The sequence below is a fragment of the Zonotrichia leucophrys genome, chromosome 1 (genome assembly GCF_028769735.1).
Source record: "Zonotrichia leucophrys gambelii isolate GWCS_2022_RI chromosome 1, RI_Zleu_2.0, whole genome shotgun sequence".
In the NCBI taxonomy this organism is placed as follows: Eukaryota; Metazoa; Chordata; class Aves; order Passeriformes; family Passerellidae; genus Zonotrichia; species Zonotrichia leucophrys.
The window spans coordinates 30,904,515-30,924,936 of NC_088169.1; the positions used below are offsets into that span (position 1 = coordinate 30,904,515).

The 20,422-nt window shown below is 43.7% G+C and overlaps 2 protein-coding genes across 2 annotated transcripts in view; one reads left to right on the top strand and one right to left on the bottom strand.

The window, feature by feature from the left end:
- The window catches only part of TBC1D8 (TBC1 domain family member 8), a 49,205-nt gene extending 34,330 nt beyond the window's left edge, over window positions 1-14,875 (top strand). The window contains exons 9-20 of the mRNA XM_064710631.1: window positions 349-499; window positions 1,545-1,759; window positions 2,563-2,680; window positions 6,752-7,037; window positions 7,521-7,650; window positions 7,951-8,049; window positions 8,555-8,623; window positions 9,879-10,119; window positions 11,677-11,742; window positions 12,354-12,443; window positions 12,605-12,705; window positions 13,927-14,875. Coding sequence (XP_064566701.1) covers window positions 349-499; window positions 1,545-1,759; window positions 2,563-2,680; window positions 6,752-7,037; window positions 7,521-7,650; window positions 7,951-8,049; window positions 8,555-8,623; window positions 9,879-10,119; window positions 11,677-11,742; window positions 12,354-12,443; window positions 12,605-12,705; window positions 13,927-14,385 — 2,025 coding nt within the window. The 3' untranslated portion in view covers window positions 14,386-14,875. The remainder of the gene's footprint in view (window positions 1-348; window positions 500-1,544; window positions 1,760-2,562; window positions 2,681-6,751; window positions 7,038-7,520; window positions 7,651-7,950; window positions 8,050-8,554; window positions 8,624-9,878; window positions 10,120-11,676; window positions 11,743-12,353; window positions 12,444-12,604; window positions 12,706-13,926) is intronic.
- Window positions 14,876-15,409: 534 nt separating this feature from the next.
- RPL31 (ribosomal protein L31) lies at window positions 15,410-20,389 on the bottom strand. Its single transcript, XM_064710643.1, has 5 exons — window positions 20,272-20,389; window positions 19,584-19,700; window positions 17,955-18,080; window positions 15,904-16,016; window positions 15,410-15,475 (listed from the first exon to the last, which is right to left on the bottom strand). The coding sequence occupies exons 2-5, from the start codon at window positions 19,688-19,690 to the stop codon at window positions 15,444-15,446; spliced, it is 378 nt and encodes a 125-aa protein (XP_064566713.1). The 5' UTR covers window positions 19,691-19,700; window positions 20,272-20,389; the 3' UTR covers window positions 15,410-15,443.
- Window positions 20,390-20,422: the final 33 nt, after the last annotated feature.

A 20,422-nucleotide genomic window follows, 5' to 3' on the forward strand; every position in this document is an offset into this window, starting at 1 on the left:
TTTTAAAAAGCTGGGGTTACATTCAGACAGATGTTTTTAGTAAAATGCATTCTGTATTGGTTGGAGAAGTTAGATACGGGACAACTTTTTTATTTGGTTGGATTTTTTTCTTCTCCCTCCCCCCATTTCATTATGGTAAATATTTCTAATTTTTATCCCTGTGTGGTGAATGAGATATGCAAAGTGGGGAAAGTTAAAGTTCCTAGAGCAGACTTCCCATTTCCATTGGTAGTGGAATTTCTAATATGTGAAATGCTTTTGTTTACCAGTTCTCACATGAGAATTGGTAAACAAAAACATGACTTGGTTTTTTGGTTTTTTTTTTTTAATGTATGTTCTTGTTCCCAGTCTAGAGAGCAAATCAAAGAGAGCCTGTGGGATGACCATTTCGTGGAGTATGGCAGAACCGTGTGCATGTTTCGCACAGAGAAAATCAGAAAACTTGTTGCTATGGGAATTCCCGAGTCCTTAAGAGGCAAACTCTGGCTGCTTTTCTCAGGTGGGCATGCTTAGAAATGTTGGCTGTAGGCATCATCTGATTCTGGAGATGGCAAAACATTTAGGCAAGAAATTTCTCAAGGGCAATTAATGTCCTTTACATGGGACCTGTGATACTGCTTAAGGAAAAGACATGATCTGAACTGAACTAATAAATGCAAGGAAGTACCTGGGTAGATGTGTAGAAGTTTTACCTCAGGATGATATCATATGACGTACAGAAGAATCAAAATAACATCTTTGTAATCTATGTAATTTAAAATTAGCATCATGTTTTCATAAAACAATGTTAATCTTCAAGCAGCAATTAGATTGTAGCGTAAATACTGAGTTAGCCCTAGACAAATCAGGTTATTGCAAAATAATGACAGTCTCAAAGTTGGCAGACCTGCTCCTGCTTCTTGTTGAATGCTGGCAAGGCTTACAGAAACTGGAGATGGAAAAAACAGCTCATTTCATCGACAAATATGGCAGAGCCAGAATGTGCCTACAGTGTGATCTCAAGCTTAGTCCTTAATCCAATATATGGCATACTCAGACATTTGTAAATGTGGAGCTTTTCCTCCTTGAAGGATATGAACAGTTCTGAGTACATTTCTCCCAGTAACATGTGAGGGTGGTGAGACACTTGGAAGGAGTTTCCCAGAGAATCTGTGGGTGCCTCATCCCTGGAAGTGTTCAGGGCCAGGCTGGATGAGGCTTTGAGCAACCTGGTCTGGTGAAAGGTGTCCCTGCCCATAGCAGGGGGGTTGGAATGAGATGATCTTTAACCAATACTTTCAACCTAAACCAATACCTCCTGCTGGAGACATCTTTTGCTCAATCAGGGTGTTCTGAATGATGTCATGTCATGTGAGCTTTGCTAATACTTAGTTTCTAAGACCTATGTTCTGCTAGGGCTTTGTCTTTTAGGCCTGGGTATTCACAGATCTTGGGGAAAGCCACCTTGCTTATACCCTTCTGAGCAGTAATTCCCACAGCACTTGGGAGTGGATAAGGACGATGCTAAACCTGGCTTCCTCTCCCTCCCTTCCTGCTGCCTGCAGATGCACAGACGGATCTCGCCTCACACCCTGGCTACTACGTGCACTTGGTGGAGGCCTCCATGGGCCGGTGCTGCATGGCCAGGGAGGAGATCGAGCGCGACCTGCACCGCTCGCTGCCTGAGCACCCGGCCTTCCAGAGCGAGACCGGCATCGCTGCCCTGCGCAGGGTGCTCACCGCCTACGCGCACAGGAACCCCAAAATAGGATACTGCCAGGTGGGGCGTGCCCCGAGGGACTGTGCTCCCTGCTGCTTCTCCCCTTCTGGTGCTCTCTCAAGAGTGCTTTCAGTGGTGCTTTTTATAAATAAAGACCTTTCAGTTGGAAAAGTAGATATTTAAATGTTATTTTTAGATATTTAAATGTCATTTTTCTTTGGAAAACAACTACATAGTCTCACCAAAAGGCTCTGTTCTACCAATGATATTCCTTCAGCATTTTGCAAACTGCATTTATAGTTACAGGAAGGGAAAAAATTGTTTCTGATGCTTCTGTTTGTTGAAAAGGGCATTTCTTGGACAATACTTGGAAGCAGTGCAGGGTGAATTGGCCTGCACAGATGAGATTTTATGTAGTGCACTGGGGCACAGGCTTAATGAACCTTTCTGCCACTTTATTCCAAAACTGATGATAAATGAGGAAAGTCATTTGTCTAGCTGGTCAGCTCCCTGAATTCTGATTAACATCAGAGTGGTCCTGATACTGGAATAAGGGGCAGTGAAAGCAGCCCCAAAACATCTTGCAGTATCAGTTACCTGCTTTGTATCTTGGCAAATCCAGTACTGTGCTTTTCTCCATTGTTTTCTGTTGCTCTTACGAATAAGCTTGGAAAACTTGCTGTGCCTGTGGATTGCAATTATGTATTTGTTGTGGATTCTCTCTTTTTCTTGCTTTTTTTTTTCCTTAGTTCTTTACATCCTGTTAGACTACTTTTCTTTCTATAAAAATAGCCACAGTTGAGCTCTTTTCAGTAGGATTTGCTGTCACTAACAAATCCCATTTTCTTCTTTGCCCTTGCAAGTCCATGAACATTTTGACCTCCGTGTTGCTGCTGTATGCCAAAGAGGAAGAAGCCTTTTGGCTGCTGGTTGCTGTGTGTGAGCGGATGCTGCCGGATTACTTCAACCACCGAGTGATAGGTGAGCCTGTGTTCCCTGTCCTGCAGGCTGGGAAGGGGCAGCCTTGTGGCACAGGGCTGGGGAAATGCTCAGGGTCAGCTGGGGCCCAGACCCCATGGATGAGGTGCTCCATCTGCTTGTGTGGTGTGCAGGGACAGCAGCAGTGGCTGCTCAGATTCCAGCCAGGGCTGTTTTGGTCTGAAGGGTTTGAGCTGCATGATCTGTAAATGCTCAACTTCACAGTTGGTTTTTTTCTTTCCTGTTGGTCAGAAGGTGGGGACACTTTTGGCTGTTACATAAATAGAAGAGCTTGTGGGTCTTGGCTGGGGGTGTGCAGTGTTAGAGACTCAGACTGTTTAAGATGAACGTAGGAAAGATCTGCTTTGTGATCTGAACTCTCTGAATTGCCTGGCTGCTGGAGCAATGCAGGCTTGCATCTACAGTAGCCCTTTGTAATGAGAGCTGGTACAAGTCCCTGTGCCATGCACTGTGTGTGCTGTGTAGTGCTGTATAGTGCTCCTGCATAGTGCCATTATTTTAAAGATCATTGTGCAGACTGCCTAATGCACAGAAAGAGAGGGGCTAAGCAGTATTTGTTCTTTGCAGTCACTTCCTTCCCTTACAGAAATGTTTGGTAGCTTTTCCCTTTTTTACCTTAGTCTGTAGCTGCAGCATCTGCTGTTACACCCTTGCTGTGGCAAAGAGAGACACCAGGGTCACGTGAGAGAAAGTGAGATAGGAGCAAGTCCCTGGCAGTAGAGGTTCTGGGAGCTAGGAATGGTCTGGGCACCCTTGGGGTGCTGCCTATGGAGTGGAAAGAGACACTTGAGAAGATTTCCAGTCTTTTCCTTGAAGGATGGGGTTGTCATACCTCCCTCTAGACACTGTGTCACTGCTCAGTTTCTGTCTTGTCACTGGACTGGCAAGAAGGTAAGTTAAAGCTGAGTTATTCCAAAGTTTAGCTGGATGTTTAGCATGTTTTGTGGTACTTTGAATGCCATTGGTATTTTCTGGGCATTGTAACTGTCCCACTTGTCAGAATTTTTCTTCTTGTCTCCAGACATGACTTTAAACTCCTATTTTGATTACTGACTTCCATGTTTGTCTGTGTCCTTTCCTGATTAAAGGAGAGAAACACAGCCCTATCAGTACTCAAGCATTTCTAGGTATCAGCAGTGTGCTTTGGATTACTCATAACTTTCTGATGTTTGCTGGGTTATTCTCCTTAAGTAGCATTCTGTGCTGCTCACCTGAGTTGTCTCACCTGGCCAGCCATATCCCTGCCTTGAGTTGTTCTTGATTTGTGCTTTGTATCTTGCCTGTCACTTGCCATGGTTACAGCCTACATTGTGTAAGTGCTGAAAGTTTTGGTTCTCCTGTCTCTCTGTTTTCTGGCCCTCTTTATCCCAAGGAAGAAGTGCTGTGTCTCTCTGCTGCCATAGCTCATAGTTCACAGTGTGAAGAGCCAGGAATTCAATTTGGAAGCTGCCCTGCTCTCCCTGGCTGAGTGGCACTGGTGCAGTTTTGCAGCATAGTTCCTTCACTGAGCACAGTTTCTGCAGCTCTGCTTTACCCTAGAACTTAACGTGCCCAAATTTGTGCTACTGATCTTCTCCAGACTGCCCCTCCTCTGGTTCCTGTTGCTTGAGTTAGTGTTCTTGGCTCTGCATTTCAGTCGACCTTCTTTTTGATTTGCAACCAGCTCTTGTCTAAACTTTGTATTGTTTCTTCCTGCATAACACTTCCAAGACCAAACTTTTCCTCTTTGTGCACCCTGCCAATACTGTTTGTCCAAATTTTGATCTCTCAATAACTTTGGTGATCTCTGACCTTGCTACTCGTCACTGTGCTTTTCCTCTGCAGTGTCAGCCTGTAATCTCTGCCCTCCAAACAGCTACCAAATTAATGACCTTGGTTATACAGGCCTTCTTAGCTTCCTTTCGTTTCAGACCTTTTCTTCATAACTTTCAAAATCTTCTATTTATTTATATGTGTGTTTAGTTAGTTAGCTAGAATTTTTGCTTTCAAAACTTGGGCAATTCAGTCCTACTCAGCCTTCTTACTTTCATCTCCCTCCTTCAGCCTTGTCAGCTCTGACACCTTTCATAAGCTTTTTCATTATTTCACTGCTTGCAAATGGGAAAAGCCTGCAGGCAGGGCTCCTTCTTCAGGAATTCCCTCTGTCCTTCTTGTCTCTGCAGTGCATAGAAGAAATGATAGGCAGATAGGTGCAAGATACAAACAGGTTGTATATGGGTAAGAGTGGTGACAAGGGTCAGGCATATCCTATTTTCAGTTAGCATGACTTTTTCATCCCCTGCATAAACCAGCAGGGCATCTTACCCCACTTTACCTGTTAGATTGTCATCAAATTGACTGTATTTCTTGAAACACTGAAAACCTTATTTTATTTCGCTGATTTGCCTTTTCAGTCTGGAAGATGTCATTTATCTCGCATCTAAGGTCATCATTTTTCAAATGCATGCGCTGGTATTTTCCTACCTCATTATGGTCTCATGCTGTAATACAGATTCATTTGTTCAGATTTCATGAAAAATGAAAACACATGAAAAAATAGAAAAGTCCATTTTAATACAACTGTTTCACTTCCATCTACAGTGGCAGCACTTTTTATAAGAAGGTCTGTGAAAGATCTGGGCAGTGTTGCATGTTCCTTTTAAAGCTCTGGTTTTGCTCGTGCTGTCTCTAAGTCTGGAATGATCTATTTATATATGTCTTGCCTATCTGTCTCTGGCTTCCTTCAAATACCTCTAAATCCAGCTCTGGTTTTTGGGTCTGTGTTAACTATGGCTGTTAAATTGTTTGCATTAAGCTTATTAAAAAACCCAAACAAAAATTGCCCTCTGTTGAGTAACTCCAGTCTGTTTTTCTCCTTTTCTTCAATCTTATGGGAAGCTTTTTCTTCAAAACATCATGCTTGATGTGTTTCTTAGAAGTTTTTTGGATGACCATGGGCTTTTATTTTTGATTTGTGGTGCTTTAATGTTTGTTCAGTCACCAGCAGAAGCTCTTTGTTGCCTGATGTGAAAGGTTCTAAGACAGAGAAATGTCTTAGCTATTTTTTTTCCCTATGATTTGGATGCAAAGCCAAAAGATGCTGTCTCTCTGCCACAAATTGTTGAGGTTATATTCTGCTTTTGAGCAACAGAAATTTTGAGTGCTAGGGATATATATGTTTCAGCAATTAAAATTGTGTCCTAATATTAGCAGATTATGGACTATAAGAAAGAAATGAAATAACTTGAAAAGAAAGACAAAATAACTGAAAAGCTGACTGCATTTTATATTCAGGAATATTTTTAACTTGCAGTGTCTTTGTTCAAAGCCCTGATGTGGCAAATTTGGTTTGTAGACACAGTCTGCTTCATTGAGAAGAAACGACATTGATTCTGTAACAGCTGCTGACAAAGCAGAACTGAGCTAGTAGCTAAACCAGAGCCCAGATCTGCTCCTTTGGAAAAACTGGTTGGGACAGTTAGGAAATGTTTTATCTGGGCATTGCAGAAATCTTTTGTTCTTTATGTGTAGATACATATGGTTGTAAGTATATATTTGTATCTGTGCATGTACTTTCATGTAAATACTATTCTTCCTGCCTGGTGTGTGTAGGTATATCTGGACTTCCATCCTACATTTTCTCAGTTAGACCAAAAGCTTTGCTGCCCACTTCCTTGAGTACATACATCAGAGAGGAATGTGTACTGTCTTATTTTTACTGCATACATCCCAAGTGGAGCAATAAATGCTTTAAGATGGCTTTTGCTAGCACTTAATTATTATGTGCTTTTGTAGCCAAGACCAACAGCTTCTGCTATTGCTGTTTCATTGCACCCTAAAGGCACTTAGGAGAATTAACACACTTTTTGCAGAAAGTTGTACAGTAAGGTTTATGGACACAAGGGTTGGGCAGCAGGAGGATAATGGCATTTGTCATTGTAGATGTGTGTGTGCCTTTCATGTTTAAATTTTAAGAAAGTCTTGCAGTTAACAGTTGACAGCAGTGATTAGTTTAAAAAAATAATTTTTTTCCTGTGTCAGTCCTGACTCATGCTGTTCCTTTATAACTTGTAGGTGCTCAGGTAGACCAGTCAGTGTTTGAAGAGCTTATAAAAGAGCAACTTCCAGAGCTGGCTGAACATATGAAGGATCTGACAGCCCTAGCTTCCATCTCTCTTTCCTGGTTCCTTACCCTTTTCCTCAGCATCATGCCCCTGGAAAGTGCTGTGAATGTTGTTGACTGCTTCTTCTATGATGGCATCAAAGCCATTTTCCAGCTGGGCTTGGCCATACTGGAAGCCAACGCCGTGGATCTGTGTAACAGCAAGGATGATGGGCAGGCCCTGATGATCCTGAGCAGGTATGGCCACACAGGAGTGCTGCTTCCACCTCAGGCCCTTCTGCCCTAAAACAAAGGCATTGCTCAGTAGGCACCAGGGCCCTTCTGTGTCACCCTGCTGCTGCTGCTGCTGTCGCAGTGTCTGCCTCAAACAATGGCTTTGCACGTCGGACGAGATGTCCTGTGAAATTTCCTGGCACTCCGAGAGCTGCATCGCCTGCGTCAGCGTGCAATATTTACTGCTGCTCTCCGTGCCTTCCCTGGACTGACAGGCTTCCTGCTCCAGACTTCAAGGAGACAGGAGTTTTCTTTCTTGGGCAGCATTTAGTAATTTGGCTGGCTTACTGTTCCTCAGATGAGTAATCACAAGGGCATTTTTGAAAAGTCTAGCTTGCCCAAAACTCAATTTATTTCTAAATCTGAGCCATAAGACCTACTGCATGTTTGAATTGAGAAGAGCACAGTGCAATGTGATCTATGTTCTTATACATTTCCTCTCTTCAGGTTTTTAGAGCATGTCAAAAACGAGGAAAGCCCTCTGCCACCTATTGGTAATCACCATGCATTCTTCAGTGACGACCAGGAACCCTCTCCAGTGACTGAAATAGCAAACCTGATTCATGACTCCTATGAGGTAAAAGAATTCTTTGTATCTTCTAGTCAGTTAAGTTAGAATTTTAAAGAAGAAGGTTTGATTCACTTTAGATGCTTTGAAAGTTAATACACATCTTTACAGATTCCATGACTGAAGTGCTCTCATGCACAAGACTAGGTGTAGTATGGGTACCTAGATGAATAATAGACTGTGTATGCTTTTTCTTCAAGGTCTCACTGCACTTTAATATAAGTGTATTTCCAATTAATACAGGAAATAATAATAATACAGGAAAAAATAATACAACACAAATAATAAACTTCTGTTCCTGTCTTACAGAAATTTGGAGACCACTCTGTGGAGCAGATAGAGCACATGCGCTACAAACACCGCATCCGTGTCCTGCAGAGCCACGAAGATACCACCAAGCAGAACGTGGTGAGCAGGCTATTGCTCTGATAATGCTGAGGTAGCTCAGCATTGCCTCTGGAGATACAGGTTTAGTTTATAAAAAGGGGCCACCAGGTCTTGAAAGATCATTGCTGACTTTGCAAAAAGCTCTTTCCTGGGATGCTGATGGTTTTTCTTGTGCATTATTGTAGTTTAGGGTGGCTTTAAAGTTCTGAACAGCTGCAGGACTGTCCAGCCCAGCACCTTATCTGTGACTGTGGCCAGCCCTTGGAAGATGCCTGGGGAAGAGGAGAGACAGCACCATGCCATGCCTCCCTGGCCTCTGTGACCTGTAGCTTAGGGACTTCCTGTCTTTGTTTCTAATGGCCCTTGAGGGATTTCTCTTTTCATGGATTTGTCCAACTGGTGCACCTAAAGAAGGGGGAAACAGCACAAAGATTTTTTTAATAGTGGTTTTCAGCTGTTCCACCTAACAGCTTGTGAGTCTGCCTGTGTCAGTGATGTCACTAACATGATTTTCTTTCTTCTTAAGCTCCGAGTTGTCATCCCAGACGTTTCAATTCTTCCTGAAGATTTAGAGGAATTGTATGACTTGTTCAAGGTTGGTCTCCCTGAAAAGCAGGGGATGCACCTCATTGAGGTCTTCTTTGGGCATAACTTCCAGCTGTTGCTTGGCAGTGCATCACTGACCTCCTGTCCTCTGCCTGGGCTGTGCTCCCTGGGTGGGATCCTGCCATTTTGTTCCTTTCTGTGGTTGTGCAGTTGTTAAAGAGGAACAGTAATGTAGTGATTGTTCAGAGCACTGCCCCTGAGATCCTTTCTAACTTTCTGCTTGGAAATGGTCCCTGACAAGCTAGCTTCTGTTAACTTTCACATGCAGAATAAATTAAATATTATGTAGCTGTGCTCATTGGGAACTTGGCAGTGCTTTTAAATCTTGTTCTCTAAATGCTCTTTAAAGGCAGACTCTCTTCTCCATGGGGGGAAAAAATCCCAAACCCTACAACCTTGTGTCCTTGCCATTTGTTCCAAATTTTCTCACAGGTTTGTTTTTCTTTTTTTTTTTTTTAACTGAAAGCAGTTTCAGTTCCTTTCTGTCAAGCTGATGTTTGATAAAACACACAATAAAGTTGGAGACAGGGACATCTATGCTTGTACAACTATACTTGATTTAGAGGTTCAAGCTGTAATTATTTCCCTTAATGGACCATTTCTTCTGTGTTCATAGCCATAAATACTGAGAATATGACTGTGGTATGTTGTTAGTGTTGCACAGCTTTGTCACCAAGAGCAGCTGTATCCTGCCTCCATTAGTGGTTGTAAGATGATGCTGCTGGGGCTTGTTCTTCAGTGGTTTTGATCTTTGACTAGCTTCCCCTAATTTCATTTTCTGCTCGTGGTTCCTTTCAAAGCTTGCTTTGTTGGGACTCTTTGTTTTGCCTGTCCCTAACAGAAGACTAATGCTACAGTATCTATATGGAGAGGTCTGAAAGAGAAGAAATGAGCAGGCCAAGCCTACGCTTACTCCACATTTTTTACAGAGGTGACCCTCTGTACCTTTGGCTGCTAAGGAACATCATGGGTCAGATGTGATAAAACAGTTTCAGTAGCCCACTGATTTTTTTTTTCAAGAATCTGCCCTGTCTCCCTTCATATTTATTAATTATCCACTGGAAATTGTGAGAGGGCCTGGCTGCTCGGATGAAAGATTTGCTTTTTCCCACAAGAATGGTCTTGGTATCACGATGACATCTTGCAGAGCAATTTTTGAGCACGTTCCAGTGCAGTTTGGTGTGAATGCCTTTTTCTGCTGGTCGTGCCCCACAAGCAGCGCTGTGTGTGTCCATCTCTCCTAGCGGGAGCACTTGCTGAGGTGCTACTGGGCCGGCGGCAGCGCAGTGCCGGAGCGGCACGACCCGAGCCGGCCGTACGCCGAGCAGTACCGCATCGACGCCCAGCAGTTTGCCAGCCTGTTCCGCCTGCTCTCGCCCTGGACCTGCGGGGAGCACACCGAGCTGCTGGCCCACAGGACCTTCCGCCTGCTGGACGACAACATGGACCAGCTCATCGAGTTCAAGGCGCTCGCCAGCTGCTTGGGTACCGGCTGGGCCGGGGGCAGAGCTGGGGTTGGCACAGGGGGAGACAGCAGTGGTAAAATGCCACATAACTGGCACAGAAGATGGTTTTTACAGCTTGTATTGTTGTCATCTTACAGCGGGGTTCCATACTGTTGACTCCTTATTGCAAAGGTTTCATACATTCTTGGTGTTTCTTGTGGGCAGCTCCTCCAAGCACTGATTCTTTCTTCTTCACAAAGGTAGCCAACTGACTCTAGTTCCCTTCTCAGCCAGCCACCCCACTCTTTTATAGCACTCTTTTTCCCATTGGTTACAGCTGTGGCCTGTAAAGTCAGGCCTGTTCCTAATCTTTGTTAATTGGCCCAACTGCAACTCCTAGGGCTAAGATTACTTTCTACACTATCTTTATTTTCCTATATTCTCTCCCCCTATGTGTAATTCCTTGTATCAGTGACCTTTACTCATACTTTTTGAGTTTCAATCATCTGAAGTCAATTGGATTTAAAAGACAGCCTGAGGACGTGATTGAATGTTGTATTAGAATATTTGATTTCTCAGACAATAGTTATTTTATTGAAAATCTTGTATGAGTGAAGAATTGTATTTGGGTCTGCACAGAATGCTGGGAAATCCTCTCTACTGAGTTGTTGCTCTGAGTATACCTCTGAAATCTCAATGTACCTCTTTGAAACTGCTTCTTGCAGACTTAACCTTACACAGCTGACTGCTGCCTGCCGTGCATGTTGGCAGTAGGCAGAACAAAAAAAATCGGGCCAGCAGTGACTGAGGGCTATGCTAGGGTTGGTCTTGAGACCACCAGCTGTCCTAATAGGTAAAACTGCCTGTCTCCTGTCCAAAATCTGGCTGAGAGAAAGTGGCAGATCTGAATGGATGTCTGACCTCACGTGGAGAAAAATGCAATTCAAAGCTTCAGTAAAAATCAGTGATTTTGTATTCTTTACACTTATGATTTTTAGATTTTTTAATGTGAACACTAAAGCACCCCGTATTCTCTTTTTATTTGATTCTTAGAGGGATAAAACTTTAATTTAAAGTTCTCCACAGTATTTGAGTGCATTTGAAAGTTTAGAATCTAAATTTTACTGGTCATTGAAAATGTGAATTATATTACATGTGAAACAGTTACCTCCTTTGGGCTTACCCTGTAGAACAGCAGTGAGGGCTGAAGGGGAGAAATACTATGTAAGAATATCATACATATGAATATGTATGATGTCCCCAACATTATCTGTCTCCCTCCCTTGAATTTTTGTAAACCTGTGGCAGCAAACAGCCTTTACTAGATTCCCTGCCACCCTCCTTGATATTTTTAAATGATGCTGAAGTTCCATAGGGTGAGGTGCTCCCAGTCTGTTTCACAAGGACAAAGACCAAACAGATGGCTGTCACCTGCTGTTCCTCATTGACAGGCACAACATGAAGTTAAACACTGGCCATATGTTTATTGTCCATGTAAACAACAGTCCTTTGTGCACAGAGACGTACCTGATGTATTTTAAACTGTGGAAGTAAATGCTCCAGTTCACTTCCTCCTTGTTCTTTACTTTCCTTGCAGATGTTATGTATAATGGAGAAATGAATGAAAAGATAAAGTTACTGTATAAGCTGCATATCCCACCAGGTAAGAAATCTGAAAGAAAATTAATAACTCAGTTTCCCCAAAAAATCTCTTGCTTTTGGGAAAAAGCTGCTTAATGAAGAACCCCATCTTGCTTCCTTCCAGCTTGGGGCATACAGGATGTGCATTTGTAGTTAGACTCACTGCATTTGACACATTACTCCATTAAGTACAAATGGAAGCTTTTTGGATGAAATGTGTAGATTACAATGTCAAAGCTCACACATCTGTTGCATTCAGAGATCATTTGCAGCCAATTATATGGTTACTTACAGACAAAATACGAACTGAAATAATGTTTTTGAGTGCCTTGTAGTCCATGTACACTAGACATCTCCTTGTATATCTTGATCCAGTTTTGATTAGGTGACAAAATTCTGTGGTAGTTCCGCTGTGCAAAGTTTTTAATTAAATGTGCAGTTCTTGGCAAGCTTCCAAGTGCAGCACCAGTCTTACAGGAACATTTTACAGCATGATTCAATGACATTCCTTGAAAGCATTTGCAAAACATCTTTGCACAATTACTTGGCTTTCATCAAGTATGCAAATTTCAGAAAAATAAATAACCATCATGTCTATTTCAAAGCATTAAATTTGTCACATTTCTTGGATAGCTCTCACAGAAAATGAACGAGACAGCCAGTCACCATTAAAGAATCCTTTGCTGTCAACATCAAGACCACTGGTCATTGGAAAATCAAACGGTATGTCCAGAGTGGCTCTCTCATGTTGAGTGCATGAGATAACATGGTAGGGATCACAAGTGGAAAGTTGGTTATCTCTGCTCTCTGGGGTTTATTTGGAAATGTAAATTTACTCCATGACTTGAAAATTAATTATCCTTTTTATGTCTGCTCCAAAAAAGGTGATGCAGTAGATTACCAAAAGCAATTGAAGCAGATGCTGAAGGATCTAGCCAAAGAAAAGGATACTAAAACTGAAAAGGAATTGCCAAAAATGAGCCAGGTATGTACCTTAGAGGCTGTACTGTTTTTAAAGAAGTAGACTCGAAATTATTGAATTCAGCAGTTTGGCTCTGTCTCATGAAGTGTAACTGCAGTACAACTGAACTTGGATTCAGTCCTTTAGGCATTGAGGATCGGGCTCCTCTGATTCAGGGAGCAGGTGCTTAAAAACTTTCAAAAAACTACCTTCCTAGCAGTTCCCTCTGCTCAGACTGGCTGGTGAGTAGAATTTCAGACTCACCCTCACCTGCAGCAGAAGATGCAAGCAAACAGGCTTATGCAGGCTGGAAAAAGGCCTCCTCCTAAGCCAAAGAATTCCCTAGAATGCTTATTTTTTCTGTTTTCCCATACCTTCTCTACACCAAAGCAGTAACTTCTTAGTCCACCACACCTGGAACTTGCCCTGTCTTAGGCAAACACTGACTGGAACTGCAGGAAGACAGCTGAAGGCTGTCACAGTCTTACCATCTGTTTCCTAATGCCAGTAGCTTTCTGTGTTGTTGGCATAAGGAAAGCTACTGGAGGGGAAAGGCCCCATGTTAATAAAACAAATGTACAGATGTGCAAAGAAAGATGGAACTGCACCCAGATTACCTTCTGTGCTTGTGCTGCCAAATGAAGCTTTAAATGGGTAGCATGTACCTAGCCTGTCAGCTCTGCAGGGGCTCATGATCTCATCATGGCACCATTTCACTGAGGGCTCGCAGCTCTCCGGACAGGATACATGGAGACATCCTCTGATAACCACCTGGAATGGGTGAGCAAGGCAGAGACAAAAGGAGCTGGGCAGGGAAGATCTCAGAATTGTTTTAGAAGAGCTGGAAAGAGGGGAGAGAAACAGAAGGGAAGCTTGCCCGCAGGCCTGTGGATGGCTACTTTGGTTGTAACCCAGTGTGTCGCAGCCACCAATAAGGGATTTCCCCTTGCCTTGTCTCTCACTTGCCTGTACATCATCTGGCAGGTCCTGAATTCCTCCATCAGGGCATCAAAATACTTCACTGCCCTCTTCCCTTTTTGATTTCAGCACAGGGTTTCCTAGCACCACTGGGGGTTGAAATCCTTTCTTTAACAGCTTTTTAAAAGCAGGCAGAAGTTATAAAAGAGCATATAAATGTACACAGCATTCCACCTGCCTTTGCAGTCCCGTGCCCTGCCTGACTCCTGCAGTGATCCTTAGTGTGGCTGTTCAGGACTCTGATGCTGGTTTTTCATCCTTTTACAGAAGGAGTTCATTCAGTTCTGCAAAACGTTGTATAGCATGTTTCATGAAGATCCAGAGGAGAACGATTTGTATCAAGCCATTGCCACAGTGACCACACTGTTGCTTCAGATTGGAGAGGTAGGACAGAGGAGCCTCAGCCTGGGGAGCGGCTCAGATGAGTTCACCGAGGACTTGCAGCCTGAGGCCTCTGCTTCAGAGCAGGATGCTGTTTTTACTGACACTGTGAAGAGCCCTCACAAAGACTCTCAGTCTTCACCTGTGACTGAAGGGGACTGGACTGTCTCTTTTGAACATATTTTAGCATCCCTCTTGACTGAACAATCATTAGTTAACTTCTTTGAAAAACCCTTAGAACTGAAACCAAAGCTTGAGAATGCAAAGCTAAATCAATACAGTCTCAGAACAAATGGAATGAGCTGCCAGTCACGGAGTGAACATGCAAAACCAAACATGCAGTAGCAGCAAATATATCAAAAATGAAATGCACTGAAATTATGCCAAAGGACATACTGTAAAAGGCTTGCAGTTGGCAGTGGACTTCTGGTATCCAATTTGTTGGTCTGTGGTTTTCAGTTTAAGAGCTTTAAAAGCTATAAGGGTGTGTAGGTTTGTTTTGTGCCATTGACTCATGTTCTTGTTCTGAATGTAAAAGGAAATATCTGTCTACAGTGTGAAGAACTGAAGCCCTCTTCTGCATTGGGAGAGCAGAGGCTGGCTCCAGTTCTTTCTTTTAAGCAGGGGAAAACACTCCTCATCCGCTGTCCAGTTTGTTTCGGTTGCCTTTTTTTGCACTAATAATGAAAATGTTTCAATGCTGGTAATTGAAACTATTTTAATATATTTGATTGTATTCCAGTTTTTATGTCTTGCTGAAATGTTAAGTGTACACGGAACTGTGCTTCTAATGTTGGTCTGTGAAAACATGCACTTTTCAATAAACCCTTTTTGTACAAAAGTGGCATTGACAGTATTTACTGGTTTAGGGAAGCTAAGTGCCTTTAGTCCCTACAGCTTTAAACAAATCCCCTGGGGTAGCAAGATCACAATTATTTCACTAATCAAAACCCTGTTTCTGTGTTGTACACAGAGCTGCTTTGGGAGAAGCCTACTGAGTCTGCCTAAGAGGCCAGTGGGGCACAACATTCACATGAGATTACATACATGACATATTGATCTAGCAGTTTTGTTGAGTTTTTCTTATTTTGTTTTTAAACAAACTGAACTTAACTTAAAATACCTGTGTAAAGGCTCTTTAATACCCAGAACAAAACAAACCCACCACAACTCTGCCACCCACAAAGAACATTTGAACCTCCTTATTCCATTCACATGTAAGAGAAGTCTAGTGTATCTTTAAGAAAATTACACCTTTATGTTCAAATTTAAAGAAAGCACGATATTTTAAAGACTGGTACCTGTTCAACTCAATGCTTCACGGTTGAGAGCTTGAAAAGATTGGACAATAAAAACAACAACTGAAGAATATATTTTATATTTTTATTGTAATGGAAATCCATTTAATTTTCATCCACATTGACTGTCTGTAGACCTGCAAAACAAGACCACCACCTGTCACATATATTGAAGTCTTCCCAAGAAAGCACACCTACATGTTTAAGGGTAGTCTGCTGACCTACTTCTGGAAGAGCAAACTCTATAGACAAGTATTTCTGCAAAGGCTAAAACAAAAACTTAGTTGCATTTACAGAATTGATTTTTATCAGATGACAAGCAGAGAGGGCTTAACCTGCCTGAGCTTTTAATAGCAGAGGATGGGCTTAAGGACTTCCCTAGTGACCATGGCCTGTGTTTTTCAATCTCTCAAAATTTACACGATTGTTTCACTCCTTTTTGATGTGGATCAGGGAGTCCTGTTCCCTACAGCAAAGCCAAGTTAAGCCTGTGGTTTGACTCCTGCAGCGTGCTTTTCATCTGAATTTTGCACTGCAGGAAGAGATGCATGAACACCTTCCTTACCTTTGAATGTTGTGACTGGTACATAGGTAACCAGGGTGTACAGCTTGTTGGGTGAATCCTCGTCCTCATTGCGCTTTCTGGACAAACGCACACGGATACGGTAAGGAACATTCCTGAAATGAAGATGGCAGATTAATTTGAAACCCATGGATTCATAGCAGAATTCCTTCTCAGCAGCATACCAAGAGCAAAATCTTGTACCTTAAGAGACTGTATTGTTTGCCTTAGAGGAACTCTGTTTTGTTTGTTTGTTTTGCTTGGTTTTATTCAAGTTAGCAGGTAAGATTAAACTGAGCCTTGAGTAAGATAAATTCATAGTCCAGTAGGAGCATAAAGTCAGAAGTGCATCATCAGTCCACTACTGAGGAAACACACCTTGAAGATGATCACCAAGTGAACATGACCAGCAAGCAGCTGTTCATAACAAGCATTTCTTACTACAATATAAAATAGTAAGGAAGAACCCCAACAATCCACCCTGAAAGCCCAAGGCCTCTGTCACAACTCAGAGTAATGCCTATCTTTATGCCAGAAGCTGTGAAAATTCTAGTGAGCATCATGCCTGAACCAAGGTCTTACTTAAGGACACAAAACTGATCATCATTTCTTCCTCACAAAGAGCATGGACTTGTTAACTAAATTGTTTAATAATTTTGTTTGTAATAGGCAAATCACAGCTTAGTTTCCTTGCCTAGTAATGCCCAAAATACGCTGCTGAGAGGAGGCACAGAATTTTTTCTCCACACCATTTTCCACATAACCTGCCACCCTGAACTCAAGATTTTAGGAGACTCCTGCTCAGAGTACTATGTGAAGGAACCCGCTCTTCCTCCCTGCTGCAAGAACAGCCTTTTAAAAAGCACACGTATTACATCAGGTGGACATAGCACTTAGACACAGCAACTGGCTTTGCTTTATTCCCTTCCTGTCAAAATCAAAAGCATTTTTCACTAATTTATGCAGATCACTGACTACCATACCAGCCAACATGGTGATTTTAGCCTCTGCTGATCCTTCCAGAGGAAGATACCTTACTTTGCATACATTATGGATTCTAACTAGTAAAAACTGCAGATTCACACTGGAAAGACTGATGTGGTGACCCCTTGCTCCACAGACTGCACCTGCACCAGTCAATACGAAGCAGTCTTGGTTAGCAGCCTCACTGCAAAGCCCTGGGGTTATGTGTGCTGTCTCCTGGTTCCACTGTCACTCCCCATGAACTGGGCAGTTTAACAGGGAGGACACAGAACCCCTGCCAGTAATACCCAGTAATTCAGTCTCATCCTCCCACTCTGCTTTTCAAGGAATGGTTGGCCACATGATGCCAGGCAAAGCACTCTATGGATGTCATAGACCAGACTTAGCAATTTAACTCCCAGAAGGCATGGTTTAAACCCATGTGCATCTCTCAAAGCACCAATCCCAATCAGTTAACCTTTTATTACAGTTTAAAAAGTCCCACTCCCCACAGGAGTTCTGCTGGACCATCTTAACACATGTCATATCAGCTGCCTTGGTAGCAGTGATTTAACACAAGTAGTTTTTGGTCCCCAAACTACTTATTTGTAGTGTCAAGAAAAGATTAATGGTCCTGTTGAAAATACACCCCCTTTTGTGCAGCATGCTTCAAAACCTAATCCTGTTTAGACACACTGCACAATCCCACTCAGCCTGGGATTGTAGCTATCACTGCAAAGTCAGGTTTATAACAACTATCGGCTGCAATAGGGATCAAGGTACTACAGTATTACAATACCCCAATCCTTCCCTGCTCTCAACCCCCAAACCTGCACTCCTTCTTTCCTTTGCTTTATTCCTATTAAAAGTAGAAGGAAATTCTTTCAATCCTAGAATTTACCAAAGCTTTGTTACAAATATACCAGGACAGCTGACCAGAACACAGAGGTGACAGATTAGGTTGGTGTGTACACCACAAGAAGCAAGCATTTTCAAAGAAAACACAAATACTGCAAGAAGTACACAATTTTTTCCTAATCCTTCATGTTGGTTTTTTTCCTCAGCCAGTAAAGAAAATTGCAAAAACCCACCTTATTCCTTTAGCCCAGACTGCTTTGTTGAGTCTGGTATCAATGCGGACGTCAGGAGTACCCATCTCCTTCATGGCAAACTTCCGGATTTCCTTGAGGGCGCGAGGTGCTCGCTTCTTGAAGCCCCTGGGACAAAAACAAGAGCCATTTCTTTAACTTCAGGACACTGTCAGCACTAGACACTTGTTCCATGTGTCCTCCAAAGAGAAAACCCCCCAAAGCACTGTGCTGAACAGCAAACAGCTGCACCAGCCTGAGCAGACCTTCACCCTGGCAGGCACATGCTAACTTTAATGGAAACCACTGAAGGGAGAATAATTTCAGTAAAATTTTGCAACAACAAAAATCTCCTGGATCTTAAGCCTTCATTTTAATGTAAATACTTTTGAGTATCTCAGTAACACTGAAGAGCTCAGAGATGTCACAGACACTCTGAATAAAACCCCTATGAGCAAAGCAGCACAACAGTATCATAAACATAACCATGACAGAACTGTATCAGTATTGAAATAAACAGCAGAAGAACAAAACTGATGTTATTCTGAATATCAGCTTTTGCTGAACAGTACCTGATGGTTACCTTCTTTCACACTATCAGGACTGCACCAACACCACCACCATAACTGTTTTTCTCCCCCAGTACAGCCTGTTCCATGCCCATTATGGCCAGGTCCTGCAGGACTGGGCATCCACAGCAGAAATAAGAGCTGCACCATGAGTGTTCTGTCATATTTATTAAACCCACACTGTGACAGGGGCTGTGCCAGTAGTGCCTGAGGTCCCACAGTGGGTTATATCCAGTTATATTATGTGCACACTGCTGTTGATACTTTGAGCTAGAAATGGGAAGTGGGTACTTGATCACAAGTGAGACAAGCACTAAATAAAAAGCATTTAACTCCAGCATATCATGCCCAAAAAGAAAGGTGGACAGCAGATCACCAGCATTAAAACAGAATGAAGTGCCAACCAACAGGCAAGGTCAGAACATCGTATTGCCAGAGCACCACTGCCTCCCATTCCCAGCCACGGTTCTGCAATGCTCCACTGCCTCATTCCTCTCCTATTTCATGTCAGCCACTGCACCAGTTGTTTGGATTTGGATGGTGCCTTCCCTGTGCATGCAGGCACACACACGGAATGCAAGGGCACTGCAGCTTCCTCTGAAGCACTTCTCCACTACAGCTTCAAGAGCTTCAGCATCTGGCCAATCAAAAAGCTACTCTTACCTACACACAACAAATATCCCTTAACACAAATCATATCCCAGTTTACACCTCACACAATTCTGTGATAAACATGAAACCAATAATTTGACTACAGCAGTATTTAATTTCTGGAACTTTCTCAGTGGGCTGAAGTTTAAGCATTTGCTTGGGAAAGAATGACAGAAGTAAACTGATCTAACTTTAGCTTACGTCCCAGAACACTCACAGAAACAGGCTTATTCCTGAAAGCCACAAGCCAAGCCTGGGGTTGCACAGGTCTGTACCTCGGGACACAACAGAAGCACAAGGGACCACAAACACAATACTCTAAAGAAAGTCCTTCTCTGCTCTTTAAACCTACCGAACCTACTTCCAAACGCCACTTCACAGAAGGCAAATTTCGCTGATAAGAAGAACTTACACGCCATGGATCCGCTTGTGAATGTTGATGGTGTATTCCCGAGTTACTACTTCGTTGATGGCAGAGCGCCCCTTCTTCTTCTCGCCGCCTTTCTTTGCGGGAGCCATCGCAGCGACGCTGAAAGGCACCGCGCACACATCAGACGCACATCTCGCACCTTCCCCGTCCCCAGCCCATGGCAAACCGCACACCTCCCTCATGCAGAAACACAAACCCAAGCTCCATTAACCCTCGGGGTCGCACCAGTCGCAGGCTTCACGCAGCAACTTCCCAACGCCACAGATGCTTTACTTCCATCCCCCCGGGAAGAGCAGGAAGCACATCCGAGACTCCTGGAGCACCTCGCACTAACATCCTGGCCAGCCCCAAGCCCCCTCCCTCTGCAAGGCGACCCAGGAGCGCAGCTCAGCCCGTCCCGGGATGCACATGAGGGGCCAGACCGGCTCCTTCCCGGGGCAACAGCACAGGCCGTATCCCCGTCCCATGAGTGCCGCAGGCCTCCCGGGCCCGGGGCAGGCAGGAGAGAGGCCCCATTCCCGCCGAACGCGGACGCGCCGGGAGATCCCAGCCGGTGGCCCCCGTGCGGGGCCGCCCCCCGTGCCGGGCCGAGCCGCACTGGCTCCGCGCCGCGGGCTCTGCGGGACGGATGGAGGCGGATTCGGCGAGAGCGGCCCCGGCCCACACTCACCCTGCCCGGGCACCGGCCGGAAAGGAGCGCGCGGGGCACGCCGGGAAACAGGAGCTCTTCCGGGATCGGGCTGGGAAGCGACTGCGCCGGCGGCGGGAGGGGCTGGCCCGGGGGGCGGTGTCAGGGTGTGCCCGGGCCGGGGCTGTTCTAT